Source organism: Lutra lutra, chromosome 12, assembly GCF_902655055.1.
Source record: "Lutra lutra chromosome 12, mLutLut1.2, whole genome shotgun sequence".
Classification (NCBI taxonomy): domain Eukaryota; kingdom Metazoa; phylum Chordata; class Mammalia; order Carnivora; family Mustelidae; genus Lutra; species Lutra lutra.
In genome coordinates this window covers 38,169,286-38,185,654 of record NC_062289.1, presented here as the reverse complement: position 1 = coordinate 38,185,654, position 16,369 = coordinate 38,169,286, and the positions used below count along the sequence as shown (strand labels likewise).

The 16,369-nt window shown below is 40.7% G+C and overlaps 1 protein-coding gene across 31 annotated transcripts in view; it reads left to right on the top strand.

The window, feature by feature from the left end:
* The window catches only part of DTNA (dystrobrevin alpha), a 369,466-nt gene that overhangs the window by 326,474 nt on the left and 26,623 nt on the right, over positions 1 to 16,369 (top strand). For 25 of the 31 annotated variants that reach the window (XM_047696397.1, XM_047696399.1, XM_047696400.1 and 22 more), the window contains 4 exons: positions 2,818 to 2,905; positions 5,386 to 5,483; positions 8,207 to 8,320; positions 15,848 to 15,944. In XM_047696397.1, the coding sequence (XP_047552353.1) occupies positions 2,818 to 2,905; positions 5,386 to 5,483; positions 8,207 to 8,320; positions 15,848 to 15,944 (397 nt within the window). The remainder of the gene's footprint in view (positions 1 to 2,817; positions 2,906 to 5,385; positions 5,484 to 8,206; positions 8,321 to 15,847; positions 15,945 to 16,369) is intronic. The other 6 variants (XM_047696402.1, XM_047696407.1, XM_047696413.1 and 3 more) reach the window with 1 other exon arrangement.

The window sequence follows — 16,369 nt, the reverse complement described above, 5'->3', positions numbered from 1 at the left end:
TTTTTTTATTAAAGCTGTAACAAGAAATTCAGTTACTATTTTTAACCACTGCGGAGGGCAGACATTGTGTTATAGAGACAAGCATTTACTTTAAAGCATCAGTTCTCCAGAACTAACTCCTTTGCTATTACAGTTATTTTCTTATTCCAAGTCTTTTGTATGCTGATTGAAATCTTAGTCTATGGGGATTGGTGAGCCTGGAAACCTAGAATTTCCTGTTTTAAGGAATGTTTACAAAATATCATACAAGCTATATGGATATCAGTTAAATACTCATATTATTTCTCATCTGTGGTTTGCATTTGGGGTTTATTTCATGTGATCAACGTGTCTTGGAAGTTTCCTTAGGAATGCAGATTCTCAGGTTCTGCCCCCCACAACCTACCCTGTCACCACCCCCCAACTATAGATGAGAAACTACATTTTTTATAAGATCCCTAAGTGATAAGTACATACACTAAAGTGTGAGAAGCCCTACTCTGCATGGTTGTTGGATGGGACATGACATTTTGAAGGAGACCTGAATCATTAATGAATCTGAGGAGGTTACTTAAGAGGCAAAATAACAATAGTTGACTTTTGAGCACTTAATGGTTCTAGGCATCATAGTAACCATGGGTTTTACATGCATTATCTCATGTGGGCAAAAGGGAAGAGAAGACTTTTTCTGAGGATGGAGAAGTGACTTAGTAAATGCAGATATTCGGGAATGTTCTAGATAGTTATTGTAGCCCAGAGAAAAGAGCTAAATCTAGAGGGGAAGTACTCAGGATCAGAACAGGTGTAGCTAGCCTACGTGCAGAGTATAGACTGGAGCAGAGATGATGGAAACAGGAATGTTTTCTGAATGACCAAAAAAAGAAAGAAAGAAAATGTTACAGTAATGAATTCAGCCAACCAGGGAAAGCTATTTGGAAGTGACAAAGTGACATAGCCAATACTGTGGAAACACATAATGATTTTCACTCATCTCACTTTAGAACAAGGTTAAAAACTATGTTGCATATTTACTTTCTATGTAAATATACATATAAACAATATAACCATATATTACTCTATATGGATTCAAGTCTTTGCAATGGATAATTCTTAAAACCTTAATATTGGCATAGAAGTGTATTACTTTCAGTGTATAATCATGAGTATTGATTTTTTTTCTTTAAGAAACAGGCTTAACCGGACGCCTGGATGGCTCAGTTGGTTAAGCTGCTGCCTTCGGCTCAGGTCATGATCCCAGCGTCCTGGGATCGAGTCCCACATCGGGCTCCTTGCTCATCAGGGAGCCTGCTTCTCCCTCTGCCTCTGCCTGCCATTCTGTCTGCCTGTGCTTGCTCTCTCTCCCTCTCTCTCTCTGACAAATAAATAAATAAAATCTTTAAGAAAAAAAAAAAGATTAAAAAAAAAAAAGAAACAGGCTTAAGATTAACAGATAGGAAATATAAGTGGAGGACAATATATTTAGGGATGAGAGAAATTAGTTTTTAATCTTGATTCTGACCCAATACTTACCAAAATAACTGATAAGCCAAATTATAATCAACTAGTCAGTTAACAAGACTGATATTACTGGTATGTTTCATAGAATTGTTTTAATGGCGTGCAAAACTTAGTCTTGAGTGAAGGGACTTCTGAAATTTGGGAGAGTTGATAATGCTTCTATTTGCTTTAGTTTCTTAGAGACTCAGATCATTCTTATTCTACTATGAACAATTTCTATAATTATGTGAGACAATAAACAATTAATGTCATTAGAAGCCACTGCTATAATTCCATTTTTCTAGAAGTAAATATAAAATGGCAAGTTACCTGAGTACTCATATTACTGATAACTATTTGTATTAGTTATCTGTTGCCACGTGACAAATTATCCAATAACTTAGCAGCTTAAAGGAACAAATGTTTATTATCCCACAGTGGGTCAGGAATCCAGCTAGGTGCCTGTGGCTCAAGGATTTTCATGAGGTTGCCATCAAAATGTTGGCTGGGGCTGTTATTTTATCTAAAGGCTCTACCTATTATCACCTATAATTTATAAGGTTATTATTGGCTAGCTTCAGTTCCTTATCACATGGGAAGCAGCTAGCTTCCCATGGAGCAAGGAATCCAAAGGAGCTCAAGAGAGAGAAAACCATACTCAAGATGGAAACCATAAGTCCTTTTTATAGCCTAATCCTGGAAGTGACATTCCATTACTTCTGCTCTATTCTATCCATTAAAATCTAGCCAGTAAGCCCAGCCCATACCCAAGGAAGAGGATTGTGAATACCAGGAGGTGGTGATCACTGCAGGCTGACCACAATTATTGTGTTGTTGTTGTTATTGTGGTTACACAAGCTCCATGCTTGGCGTAGAACCCAATGTGGGGCTTTAACTCACAACTCTGAGGTCAAGACCTGAACTGAGATCAAGAGTTGGATGTTTAACAGACTGAGCCATTCAGGCACCCCACAACTGGGGGAAGGGTGATTGTGTCTTTCCTCAATATTTTCTGATATATAAATAAAAAATGTTACAGGCGATAAAATTAAAGAGAAAATATTCTTTTATGAGACATGTTGATGAGTAAAGTCATTCTTCTTTGGAGTTTTCTTAGTAAGACTTGAATCGACTGAAGACAGGATTTATTAATGGAACTTCCTGGCCACATAGTAGATCATGTCATGAATCCAAGTCTGAGATCATTAACCTAACAGGGTTTTGTAGAGCTTTCAAATTTTTGCACTGAAAAATTGAAATAGCAAAACCCCCTGGCAGTGATAGGAACCCATCAATCTTTCTCATTGCCTAACAGTCTCCTTCTTGCTCTGTTCTCAACAGTATGCTTGAAAGTTCAAACCGGCTTGATGAAGAGCACAGGCTGATCGCCAGGTACGCAGCAAGACTGGCGGCAGAGTCCACTTCCTCGGTAAGTAGTCTGAGTGAGAGGCTGTCATTCATGTTCACTGTTATCCTAATGGTCGGGGCTACCACAGCAGGACTGAGGAGGTGTTACTGGATGGCCTGAGGACCTACACATGAGTCTTCCACAGCTTCCCTTTGTCCCTCTCCAGCTATGGTTCTGGTACAGCAGAAATCGTAGCTTCCAATATGAGGTTACAACACCGTATTTCTGCACCAGCCCACCCCCTGATTTCTCTGGATCATTCCTGATCAGTTAATAGAAAGAGCAAAGCAATGACTCCAATTCACAACTGCCCCAGAGGAGTTTCTACTTTTATCAATATGTAATAGATAAAAGAAACAAAAAATTACATAATGAAATCAGAGGGAAAATCTGGATCACAGGTCAAAGATGCCACATGCCAGACTTAGCTACCCATGAAGCCATTTAGGACCTCAAATGTCTTCATTAGCAACATAGATCATTTCTTTGTTTTAAAAGAAATGCTAATTTAAAAATCATAGAAAAGCTTTATAAAAGCTAGACATTTTACCAAGCTTAACCTTTCTTACAGTCATGTATTTGGACATTAAAAAGCAGGCTGAGGTTTTCCGTGTCTTTGTAGGCTTAGTCAGTCAGTGCCGACTTTAAAATCTTGGCATTCTGTGGTGGAAAGATGAATTGTGATCTTTTTTTTTTTTTTTTTAAAGATTTTATTTGTTTATTTGACAGAGAGAGATCACAAGTAGACAGAGAGGCAGGCAGAGAGAGAGAGAGAGAGAGAGGGAAGCAGGCTCCCTGCTGAGCAGAGAGCCCGATGCGGGACTCGATCCCAGGACCCTGAGATCATGACCCGAGCTGAAGGCAGCGGCTTAACCCACTGAGCCACCCAGGCGCCCAATTGTGATCTTTTTAATTTGTTTAAAATCCAATTGAGGAATTACTACTGTAGAGTAAGGAAAGCAAGGGGCAGGGAAATACATATAATCTGCCCCTGTTTTTATAAAACAATGACAAATTAAACCTTCATTAAATCCACACTCAAATATATACATATATTTAAATACAGTATGTAATTACATGTATATACATATATAAACATACATACATATGTAAAAGTTGACTCTTATTTGGGAATCTGAAAGTCAGACCATCCTTGTAAAAAATCCTCTTATAATTGTAAGAAATGTTCATATTGTGTAAAAGAACTCATTTAATAAAATAGTAATTTGATTTTACAACTAAAAGTACACATATAAATATACATATGTATATACTATATAATCATATACCATACTTCTGTGTACATCTGTATTTAGTCAGAAGTTAATTTGTATATATATCTCTATATATAATTTGTTAAGATTAATTTGTGTGTATGTGCATGGATATATATGTGTATATATATATGGAAAAACCAATGTCTGTGTATATGCCAATTGTTAAAGTCGGCTGCATGACCAAGAACGATGGAATGGCATGAACGTGGGGGAAGGGTGTAATGTATGAATAATACTTAATAATACTTAATACATAAATATGAATAAAGAAATGCTAAAAGTGTGTTGACCAAAAGAAGAAGAAAAGAAAGTCCTAGTAACTAGGACTTTAAAACTATGAAATTTTTAATTGTACATTACAGTGACTGAACAGTAATTCTAGAGAAGTGTCTCAATAGGGAAGTATTTTTTACACCCACCCATATTGAGAGAACCGTCACAATAGGGACAGGACGGCAAGAGTGAAATAGATCCCAAAGACTTCAAGTCAGAAAGCTATAAAACAGGGGCGCCCAGGTGGCTCAGTCGGTTGGGCATCAGACTCTTGATTTGGGCTCCGGTCATGATCTCAGGGTCCTGAGACTGACCCCTGCAATAGGCTCCATGCTCAGCAGGGAATCTGCTTGAAGATTCTCTCTCTCCCTCTCCCTCTGCCCCGCCCTGTATTCTCTCTCTCTCTCTCTCAAATACATAAATAAATCTTTAAGAAGCAAGGGGCACTTGGGTGGCTCAGTTGGTTAAGCATCTGACTCTTGATTTCAGCTCAGGTCCTGATCTCAGGGTCATGAGATCGAGCCCTGCATCAGGCTCTGTGTTCTGTGCTCAGCACAGAGTCACCTGGAGATTCTCTCTCTCCTTTTCCCTCTGCCCCTCCCCACCCCTCTCTCTCTCACTCTCTCACAAATAACAAGTAAAACTCCCTTTAAAAAAAAAAGTAAAAGTAAAAAAATAATTTAAAAGAAGAAAGCTACAAAACTGTTTTTTCTGTGTTCTGTGTATTTGCCGTCCAAAGAATGCTGTTCCGCTTTTCATTGCAGAGGTGTCCTCCAGGTCCGTAGAGAAGCTGGTCCTTTAGGAGATGAATGGCAACTTCATGTATTTGCTTTTCTTGTTTTGATAGAGATAGTTTTTTTCTCTCCTATCTGCCTACCTCATGATCTCTGTCTCCTCGAGCACACGCCGCTTCCTTTCCCAACGTTAAATAGTTCACCACGTGTTTTACAGCAGCCGGCCCAACAGCGGGGTGCTCCAGACATCTCCTTCACCATTGATGCAAACAAGCAGCAGAGGCAGCTGATTGCAGAGCTAGAAAACAAGAACAGGTAAGGCTGCTTAGACACGCTGGCTTTTTGGATCAAAGTGTGTGCTCACGGCAAGCTTGTAGTTGGGACACCTGGGTGGCTCAGTCCGTTAAGCATCTGCCTTTGGCTCAGGTTGGGATCCCAGGGTCCTGGGATCAAGTTCCTCATTGGGGAGCCTGCCTCTCTCTCTCCCGCTCCCCCTGCTTCTGCTCTCTCTGTCCAAGAAATAAATAAAATCTTTTTTAAAACGTTCTATGGACAAACATGTAAAGGAAGTTACAAACTTGGTTGGCATATTTCTATGTTCTTAGAAGGAAAGAAAGACTAAACTGAAAACTGCCAAGCCCACAAATATCTTACCTTGGTTGCAGTGTTCACCTGCTTTCCCACCTCTCCAAGGCACTTTCTTTTCCCTTTCAATCCTCTGCTTCCACTCAGCATGAGGAGAAATCAGGACTTCCTTGAAGGAGATACCCCAGCCAGGAATACCTGCCTCCGTGTGGAATTCCAGAATCAGCAAGAAACACAATGAATGTCCTAATGGCCCCAGCTGTTGAGGGTTACCACTGTTACTGCTTGTTTCCAGGATGTTTCTGGATACTGTACGCTCTGAATGCATGTTGTAGGACCAGAGAGAGAATAAAGAAGGGGACGTGAGAACAGAAGGCAGAAAGAGAAGTGCGTCCTGTCCCTTGGTGCTTTCATGACCCATAGAGTTCCCCGCCCCATGTCTGAAGAGCAGCTAGTCCATCCTGAACACATTTCACTAAACCAGCAGCCTCATACCCTCCAAAGAACCCATAACCATGTCCCAGAAACTTCTCTAGGTTCCACTCCTGCACTATGGGAATTCACCCCGGGGGATCTCGTGGTCTCCAAGGTGACAACCCACTAATCAGATCTCTGAGCTTCAGGGGAGGGTAGAGTTCCTCACTTCACTGGATGACTACCCTGGTGGACATTTCAGCAATGACCTTAGAAGATAATGCTTCCTCCTAGCGCATCTGGTGGAGCCAGCTGGGTTCGGTATTAGGAGTGGCAGGACTCTTTCTATTATATTGCGTAAGTCACAGCCTGCATAGGCCAGACTGGTCAGATCAAGTACCAAAGACAGAGGAAGTCAGATATATACAAGCTTTGGAACCAAGCAGCTTGAGTTCGCATCACCTCTCCCACCCATTTTTTATTGAACGTGGATGAGTCAATCAACTGGCCTGTGCTTTGATTTCCTTATTCATGAAACAGGTAATAGCAGTACCCACATATAAAATAATTTGTTTGAGGATTAAATAAAATAAAATGAAAGAAGAGAGCATCGTTCTTGGGTAGAAACTAAGTACTAATGCTCTTACATATCTTACCATAATTTTCCTTATTAGAGCAGCTTCTCTCTCTTCCTTCAGCTAAATACTGAGTCATGTTTCTGTCCTTGGAACCACCAAGGAGAACTAGTGAGAGTCACAGAATATCGGGATGTTAGCCCTGGAGGAGATCCTTAAAATCCCAGCTTACTGATTTTCAGGCTGAGCTCTGTAGGACCCAGGGGCTCTGTCGAAGTGCCTGAAGAGGGGGAGGGAAGGGCTTACAATTCAGGGCCCACCCTCTCTTTCACCAGACCAGCTCCCTTTTAACCATTTGACGTTTTGAATTTCCATAAAAGTTTTCTCTTCAAGAAAGATTTCCACCATGGCACACCAAGGAGGACAGAAGAAGAATGAGAAACAACTGAATTTTAGTTCAGTCTTCTCACTGTACCCACAAGAGGTGTAATGACTGCTAATTAGCTTCTTAACTCTGGTGTGTTTATGAAGCAGGCCGTTGTAAATCAGCCTTTCAGATGGAAAGCCATCGGCCTTGCTCACCAAGTTCACCTTTCATTCCTTGGTGCTGTCTCTTGTGCATTTTGCTGGATGGGAGACTGACCCCTGCCCCAAGAATAAGTGACTTGTAACCTAGCGTAATGGCTTCTAACTCACTTAGGGATAATTTGCCTTGCATAGGTCACCCACCCTTTATGGCCAGCCTAATGTTCACCTCCGTGCAGGGCAGCCCGGGCTCCAACATCGATAGTAGACAGACACACCCCACCCTGGATAGAGGTCGCGCCAATAGCACTCTTATGTCACACACTCAATTACAGTGAATCCTTTTAAAAGCCCTTCCCTTCAAGGGCTACCCTCACTGAGATCCATTTTGCAGGCTGAAAATGTTAAGAAAAAGAAAAAGAATTTTGCCTAACTGGGGGCTTCTCAGATAAATCCAGTGAGAGGACTCTCATTCTTGGTGAAAGAATGGGGTTATTTAGTTTTTTGAAATGAACACCATTTATCCTTATTTTCCCTCCAAGCACCTCTTACTTGGTAGCTGCAAGTACTTTGTGGTGTCAGACCGTGATCATCAATAATCGGAAGATACACTTTTTGCTCCGAAGCAGTGCACTTTTCAAAGCTGAACACATTACCACGGCATTACATTACTTACTGGAGAGATTATTAGGTCCCGGCGAGAACACTCAGCTTCAAGGCTCCAGCAACATGTGCAGAGTCTGATCGTGCAGGAGCTGAGCTCAGCCCTCCCTTCTCCATCAGTGCCCACCTCGCCCCAGCCGACAGCTCGGAAACACCAGTGGTCACAGAGGCTTGCTTCTGCTCCGAAACGTGGGGTGACCCCACCGCGGTGTTAGTATCCTGGATATCCTGGAAGTTGACTGACCCTAGTTTCTTACCTTCTTCCTCTCTCCCAAGAGAAATCTTACAGGAGATCCAGAGGCTGCGGCTAGAGCACGAACAAGCTTCTCAGCCCACTCCAGAGAAGGCCCAGCAAAACCCCACTCTGCTGGCAGAACTCCGGCTCCTCAGGTAAGAGAGGGAGCCTGAGGCCTCTGGGGAAATGCAAGTGACTGGCTCTTCAAAAATTCCAACAGCGTCTAACCAGAGAACGGTCCTTAGTCACCACAGCTGCTAACATAATGTGCTTTTTCTTTTTTAATAGCATGTCCCTAATTGCTGGCATTTGCGGGGTTTCAAGGAGATGCTGTTTATATTCTTTCCTTGGACACAGAGAAAGGGAAACAGCACTCTTTAGAAACAAAATCTCTCCATGGAAAACAGGTGAACTCAACTCTTCGTTGTTATTCGCACTGTCAACAACAGTGTTATGACACAAGTGATCAATGAAACAAACACAAACAGCTAAATCAACATCACAGGCTTTTACACTTAAAAATTCACCTATAACCCATAAAAAGGAGGCAGATTTTCTCTGAATCTTGGTCTGTAATAGCTTTACATGCTTAAAAAACAGACTTCATAGCTTCTTGCTCTGCAAATGACTTAAACCACCTGCTGTTATCTAGTCTGGCACCAGAAAACACGAGACTGAAAGGACGCTAGAAGGTCATCTGGTTCTGCCCCTGACTTTCAGTGCATTTCTCGGAGTCAGAAAAGTGCAGAGTAGCCAAGGACCGCAGCGCCTACCCCTGCGCATGTGCGAAAGGATGGGTGCTGAGGGCTTCCGGTCAGGCTGGCTTAGTGCCATGCCTTGACTATGGCACGGGCTCAAACCTATCTGTGCAGCGAACAACACAAGGATAAATTCAAAGCCATTGCCTCGTAGAAATGTCATATTCCACGAGGCACTTTTAGTTAGCAAGTATGACATTCTTCCATCTTCCAGTTTGGGAGTGGGGTACATTCCGGGTATACGGAACTCTGAGGCATGCTCTTGATAGGAAGTAAAGATGCCTCTTCTCAGAATCCCTTGTCAGAATCAGGCTGCCGTTTACTTCTTCCATACAACTACATTAAGCAGGTTCTGTATGGCTACATGTGGGTTTTACCATAGATGTTTCTAGGGGTTCCGTCCCAGCCCTGCTCTTCAGACATGTTAACGTCCGGGCCCTGCAGGCTGCAGGCCCTGCCTGCTCTCAGCGACACTCCATGCTGGCTCTCCCCAGGCCGGTGCACCTGGCTAGATGGCAGGTCCCCCCAAGGTGTGAGTCATAGAAAGGAGATCTATGGAAGCTGCCAGCTGTGGGAGCTGCTTGATGTGAAGAGATCATGTCATACTTCCAATAACAAAATAATTTAATGTAAGAATCAGAAAATCTTCCTTTCCAGATGACAGAATCTCTGGTCCCACCTTCAGGGTGATGTATTAGAAATCCTTGCACATCCCACTACACCATCTCCCAGAAGGGATGAACAATGAAAGAAGGAAAAAGTGATATTTCATATCATCATCCTCAAAGGCATATAAAAGTAAATGCTGCTCGAAAGAGTCTTTGCCTAATAGGATTATGTAGGCCCTCCGGGCTCACGAGTTGCAAGTCTAATGTACACAGAAATGTAACTGAATAAACCACCTTAGAAATAGAGTAATCATTCATCTACACGTCAAGTTACCTTGTCTCTGCCTGAAATGTTCTTTATGCCTCTTCTGTTGGTTGTCCCATTCTCTGATGGAGGCATGGATGACTAGGAATTTTTCATAAATGTTTTCATCAGACCCTTCCTTAGCATTTGCCTTCAAAAGTCTTTGGTTCCATTTGGATGATGCATTCTGGGAAGGCATCTAGATGTGCCTGGGTCACTGATGATAGTTTTCCAAATGATATTTCTTCCCTCCTCGACCTTGCTATCTTGGAATGCACTGATAATTCCAAACACCCTCCTGGCCCTGCCTCGTGGGCACTCCCTACATCTGAGCCCAAACCTTTGCCAAGGAGTCTGGCTCTGTGAGAAACTTCAGTATTTGGGGGTGTTCGCTCTCAGCGGGTGGCCCATACCTGTGGCCACAGGCCTAAGGCCTGAGACAACTAAATCCCAACGGATTTGCTTGCCTGTCATTCTACACTTTTCTTCTACTTGGATATTTCTCTAGATACTTCTAAACCACTTATTCCATGCTAAGCACTTGCACAATTTGGGGATTTCACAGACACCCTGACATCCCTCTCTTAAAGAGCTCCTTTGAGTATTCTTTTATTCTTTAGACATTTCAAACTCTAAAACAATGTCCTCTTGCCCAGTTACATTGGCCTTAGTTCACCCAGAGGGGTGGCCATATGAAGCCACCATGGGAGCTCTTTGATAGAGATCTCCTTTGTCCCTTGCAGTTTGCCTGGGTCTCTTATTGAGAAACCAAAGGAGAAATTTCTTTCAGCTGGGAAACAGGTGAGGAGACAAAGGAGCAGAGCTCTGCTTTTCATGAACACATAGTTTATTTTTATCTTAAGAGCCCTATGACCTTTCTAAATAATCACATTTCCATTTTCACATTAGCCACACAAAAGCTGAGAGCTAGGTTTGCAATCCAGATCTGGTAACCAAGTGGGATTAAATGATGGGCATTTCTGTGGGCTAATCTGACACTTCCTATGCACTAAGCTCTATAAACAGTATCCCAGGTAATTGCTATAACAAAGCCAGGAGATGGACACTATTATTATACTCTTCTTATAGATACGGAAACTGAAGATTCACAGAAGCCAAATAATTTGCCCAAGATCCCACACAGTGAGCAGCACATGTGGATTCCGTCTCCTCTTCTTGGGTCTTAATTATCTCCTGCTGGGCTGTTAGCACTCAGTTGATTGCTGGCCTCTGGTCCATCCACACTGTTGTCAGATTTATCGTTCCTCATTTTATTATTCATTTAGTTCATTCAGCAAATATTTCCAAAATGCACTATGCCCAGTGTCTTGAAAAAGATACTGTCCTAGTCTCACAGAATGCATGGTCTGGTAGGAGAATGACAGAAATCAAATAACTGCACAAGTAAGAAGATAATTATAAACTGAGATAAGTGCTACAAGGGATCTTGTTTTTAAACAGAGACACAGTGATCAAACCTGCCCTTCACTTCGATCAGAAAAGTCTACCATGAAGCAGGATGTTTCAGTCGAAGTATGAAAGATGGATACATAGGAAATGGGGATTAGGAGTGGCAGAGGGGATGGAACAGCTGAGGGAGGGTCCCCTGGAAGAGAGAAACCGGATGTACCATGTCCAAATGACAGGAGCGCATCTGGCACTTTTTTAGGAACTGAAAGATCGATAGGCCTAGAATGCAGTGAAGGAGGGGCTGTATGGTAGGAGATGGAGCTGACGATGTAGGTAGGGGTAGACGGTGATGCTGTGTGGCCTCACAGACCATCTTGAGGATATTGCTGTTAATCCTACAGCGGGAGCCCCTGGAGGTGGTAGTTACATATTGAGCCAATACAGTGAGTTAGACTCACATGAATTAGAGATCTTACTCCAGTATTGAGTTTTACTAATAACTTCAAGAATACAGACAATCAAGAGGCACAAATGAAGCAGAGAAAGGTCTGGAACATTCCGTATGGTCCCTGAGGACTTTCCCTTCTACAGTGGGGTAGAGTTTTTGAGGGAAATTTTGTAAGTTTATCTAGCAAGACTTCCTTAAATTTCCTCCACCATTTGGAACTGGGATCTTCTTTGGTATCACCATAAATAGCAATTTCTTCATATTTTTATTGTATGCTCGCCATCATCATTTTGAACTTATCTATTTCTCCTCCTCTTTCACCCAAGGGTAAAAACCATAGCCTACTCATTATTTTATTTACTGTATCTTAAAACAAAAGTGCTGAATGGATGTCTGTGGGATGAATGGATAAGAACTGTGTTTGCAAAGACAATACCATCTTGTAGGATGAAGAAAACATTTATTACAACTGTGAAGCAACTAACTTCACACTACAAATCTCAAAGTGGAAAAAAGTATAATTTCTGTATCTTTACCTTGCCAAAAAAATAAGCATTTAATTTTATACCCCCCAAATTACATTATTTTCAATGTATATAAGATTATTCTTAAAGAAAACTTGCTAATATAAGGTGACTTTTTTTTGTTCTATTAATTAAAGAGGAAAGTGTAATCTCTGCTGCAAGTCTGTGGTTTCCAGAGTTGAATTTATTTTTTTTTTTTTTAAAGATTTTATTTATTTATTTGACAGAGAGAAATCACAAGTAGGCAGAGAGGCAGGCAGAGAGAGAGGAGGAAGCAGGCTCCCCGCTGAGGAGAAAGCCCGATGTGGGGCTCGAACCCAGGACCTGGGATCATGACCTGAGCCGAAGGCAGCGGCTTAACCCACTGAGCCACCCAGGCGCCCCTCCAGAGTTGAATTTAATAGACCAGTTTAAGTTTTTCATTATTTTGGGGAAACAACATAAAGTTAAGTTCTTTTTGTTTTACCACAAAGTGATATCTTTAAAACTCTTTTGTCTCTTCTCACAGCCATTTCATGAATGACAGTAGATTTTTTAACTTTTTACTCTGAAACCATGTTAAACCTAGGAAAGAGTTGTCAGAATATCACAATTAATGTCCTTCTGTACTTCACCTAGAGATTGCAAACATTTTACCACATCCTTCTCTATCTTCCTTTATATGTGAATATATAACAATTGCATACACATTTTTGATGAGTCATTTGAGAGTAAGTTGCAGACATCATAACCCTTTACTCCTAAGTACTCCTGTGTATGTTTCCTAGGTAAAAAGATGTTCTCTTATATAACCATGGCACCATCATCATATTCAGGCAAGTTAATATTGATGTTTATTATCTAATAGACATCTATATTAAAATTTTGCCTGTTATCCCAACATTGTCCTAAGAGAAAGTAGGGTTGTTGTTTTTTTCTTTTTTTTAAGATTTTATTTCTTTGGGGCGCCTGGGTGGCTCAGTGGGTTAAAGCCTCTGCCTTCGGCTCAGGTCATGATCCCAGGGTCCTGGGATCGAGCCCCGCATCGGGCTCTCTGCTCAGCAGGAAGCCTGCTTCTCCCTCTCTCTCTCTGCCTGCCTCTCTGCCTACTTGTGATTTCTGTCTGTCAAATAAATAAATAAAATCTTAAAAAAAAAAAACACAATAAGTTTAAAAAAAAAAAGATTTTATTTCTTTATTTGAGAGAGAGACAGCATGAGCAGGAGGGGCGGGAGGGGAGGGAGAGAGAGCCTCTCAAGCAGACTCCATGCTGAGTGCAGAACCCAATGCAGGGCTCCATCCCAGGATGGAGGACCCCAAGATCATGACCTGAGCTGAAACCAAGAGTCAGACCCTTAACCAACTGTGCCACCCAGATGCCCCAAGAGAAAGTAGATTTTAACACACATGCAAAATTAGAAATACTCTGGCAGAATCTCAGAATAAAAGGCATTCCTTTAGAGATGTAATACATTAAGCTCTGTGCAAATAAAATTACTACTTAGTCCTTGTTTTCTTGTTCCTACTTGAAACCATAGAAGCTACACTACAAATGTGTTAATCAGACCCACATTTGGTAGCCACTTATAGAGAAGATTAAATAAATACTTATAGAGAAGATTAAATAAAGACATTATTAAGTGATTTTTTAAAAATTGAATTTAATCAAATGCATGAAAAAGTAAATGTCAGGGGCACCTGGGTGGCTCAGTAGGTTAAGTGGCTGCCTTCCACTCAGGTCATGATCTCAGGGTCCTAGGATCAAGCCCTGCCTCAGGCTCTCTGCTCAGCGGGGAGTCTGCTTCTCCCACTCCCTCTGGGCTCTCTTGCTCTCTCTCAAATACATAAATAAATAAGATCTTTTAAAAAAGAAAGAGTGGATGTCATGTTTTGAAAGATTACTACTATAAGAAAAAATTACAAACAAGTTTTTTTTATTGCTGATTAATTCTAAATTAATACCAGTTAACTTTCTCTTGTAGTTTTTAGATGCCTTTTCTTAGTATTTCTTAACTACAATATTGGAGTTTTACTGCAACCCTCTTCACAAAGTGCTCCTATGACCAAAAATCCAAAAATTATAGAGCAATATCTACAAGAGAACTGGAAATACATCAGAAACATTCTCTATCCTTCTACCAAGCCCTAACATGGGTATATTTGGAACACAACGTGCAGACAAGGTCAAAGATAAAACAGCCAGTGGATTTGTCATTGAAGAATATTTTTGAATGGATCAAGGCTTTTAAAATTAGAATGTTGTAGCCCTGGAAGACAAAGACTAGTATAAAATGCCATTAAAGTCTATAAAATCATGATGTTCCTTGTCCTTTGGGATTCAGAAAAGAGACAGTTGTGAAGATAATCAAAGGAAGGAATGCTCTGAGAAAAAGCCTTAAGTGGCAATAAAAGCCAAAAATACAAATATATTCAAAAAGAGTTGAGACATGTTTACAAATTTTAAACTCATAAGTCATCAGAGAAAGTCTGTATCAAAACAAATTAGAAATGTTTCATTAATATCCATAACCTGTCCTCCCACAAAATGCCTTTTCAATTGGATGAGTCATTGACCTATGTCAGCGTGACATTTTTATATTGTCAGGTTTATATTGTCATTTCAGAGTCTCTGCTCGAGCTCCACTAAATATTGTGCTTCTTCTCATTGAGACTGGACATATCCATTCATACATTAACCCATGGTTAAAGCATCCACGCATTTTTTAAAATATAAGTTCCAACATCTCAAACCCAGACAGAAACCTTTGGGGCAAGGGGAAAAAACTGTGTGCATTATTCACTAATGATCATGAAATAATAGATTTGAAATTGACTTGAAAAGCATATGTAGACATCAGAAACGTAAACCATTAATATTCTTCCCCATACTGTTTCATTTCTTTTCTCTCTTTCAAAGGTATTTTTGGTACTCTGTGTCAATATAAATGATAGAGTAGAGATTGCCCTTTGTGGTTTCCATTCTTGCTGACAGCTTAATAGAAGTTAACAAACAAAATTAAACAAACATGAACCTTATAGGTTATTTGCAGTTAGAACAATTGTGTAGGAACTCCTTTATTCTGACTTTGCTTTATATAAAGTCAAACCCAAAGCAGAAAACTTAAATTGACTATGAAAACTCTGTACTCTGGATATTTCACCTCTGAAAGACACAGCATTATGTACGAAGAATGGAAGAAATGAAAAATTAACTTTTAAAATCCAATTTCCAAATACTAAAGTATCGGTATTTCCTTTGAGATTTACAAAAGGGTCCCTGCATTTGGAGGATCTATGGGATTGACCCTTTTCAGTGACACTTTGGTTTTTGTTTGTTGTCTCAGGGAAGGACAATGGCAGAGCACAGGGCCCAGAACATAGTAAGCATTCAGGAAAGATTTCATCAAATGGTTGATTTGCAATCAACCATATTGGGTGCAATATCAAATAGGATCCTAATTCTATTTTAGTATGACTTCTAACAAGCAAATGTACACCTCATGTTCATTTGACAACATTTTCCTGCTTGGAAACCATGTCAGAGTTCCAGAGATGCCCTTTTCCTGGTGGTCCACTATTGCCACAAGACTAAGAAATGTGATCAGCTCAGTTGGTTGAATGCTGTTCTGATGACAACTGCTTCTTTCTTAGACAGCGCAAGGATGAGCTGGAACAGAGAATGTCTGCTCTCCAGGAGAGCCGGAGAGAGCTAATGGTCCAGTTAGAAGGTCTCATGAAGCTACTAAAGGTAAGAAGTTCAAATACTTCCTAGACCTCTGACTATGGCATTTCTGAAAATCTTTCATACATAATGTGCAATTATTTTTCCAATGACTATATGTGATTAACCCCAAAATATGGCTTCAGTCTCAGATATTAAGACCTTTTCTCAGATACATCAAATGATCGCAGTCAATGACAAGTCTCATTCTTACCCATTTCCTGGAACCAGACCACTGAGGACCTTCAAAGGACAACTTCTTGGCTTATTTCCAGTTCCTATGTCCTTAAAAATAATAAAGCTGGATTTATTTAGGAATATTTTACGTTTAATAGCTTCAATAATTCCAAATAAAGTGAACAGAGTCCAATGTCTAACTCAGAAAATGAAGATACAGCCATGAAATTTTGGGGGTGACTATAGTTTTATTAAGACCATTAACTGTTAATTTT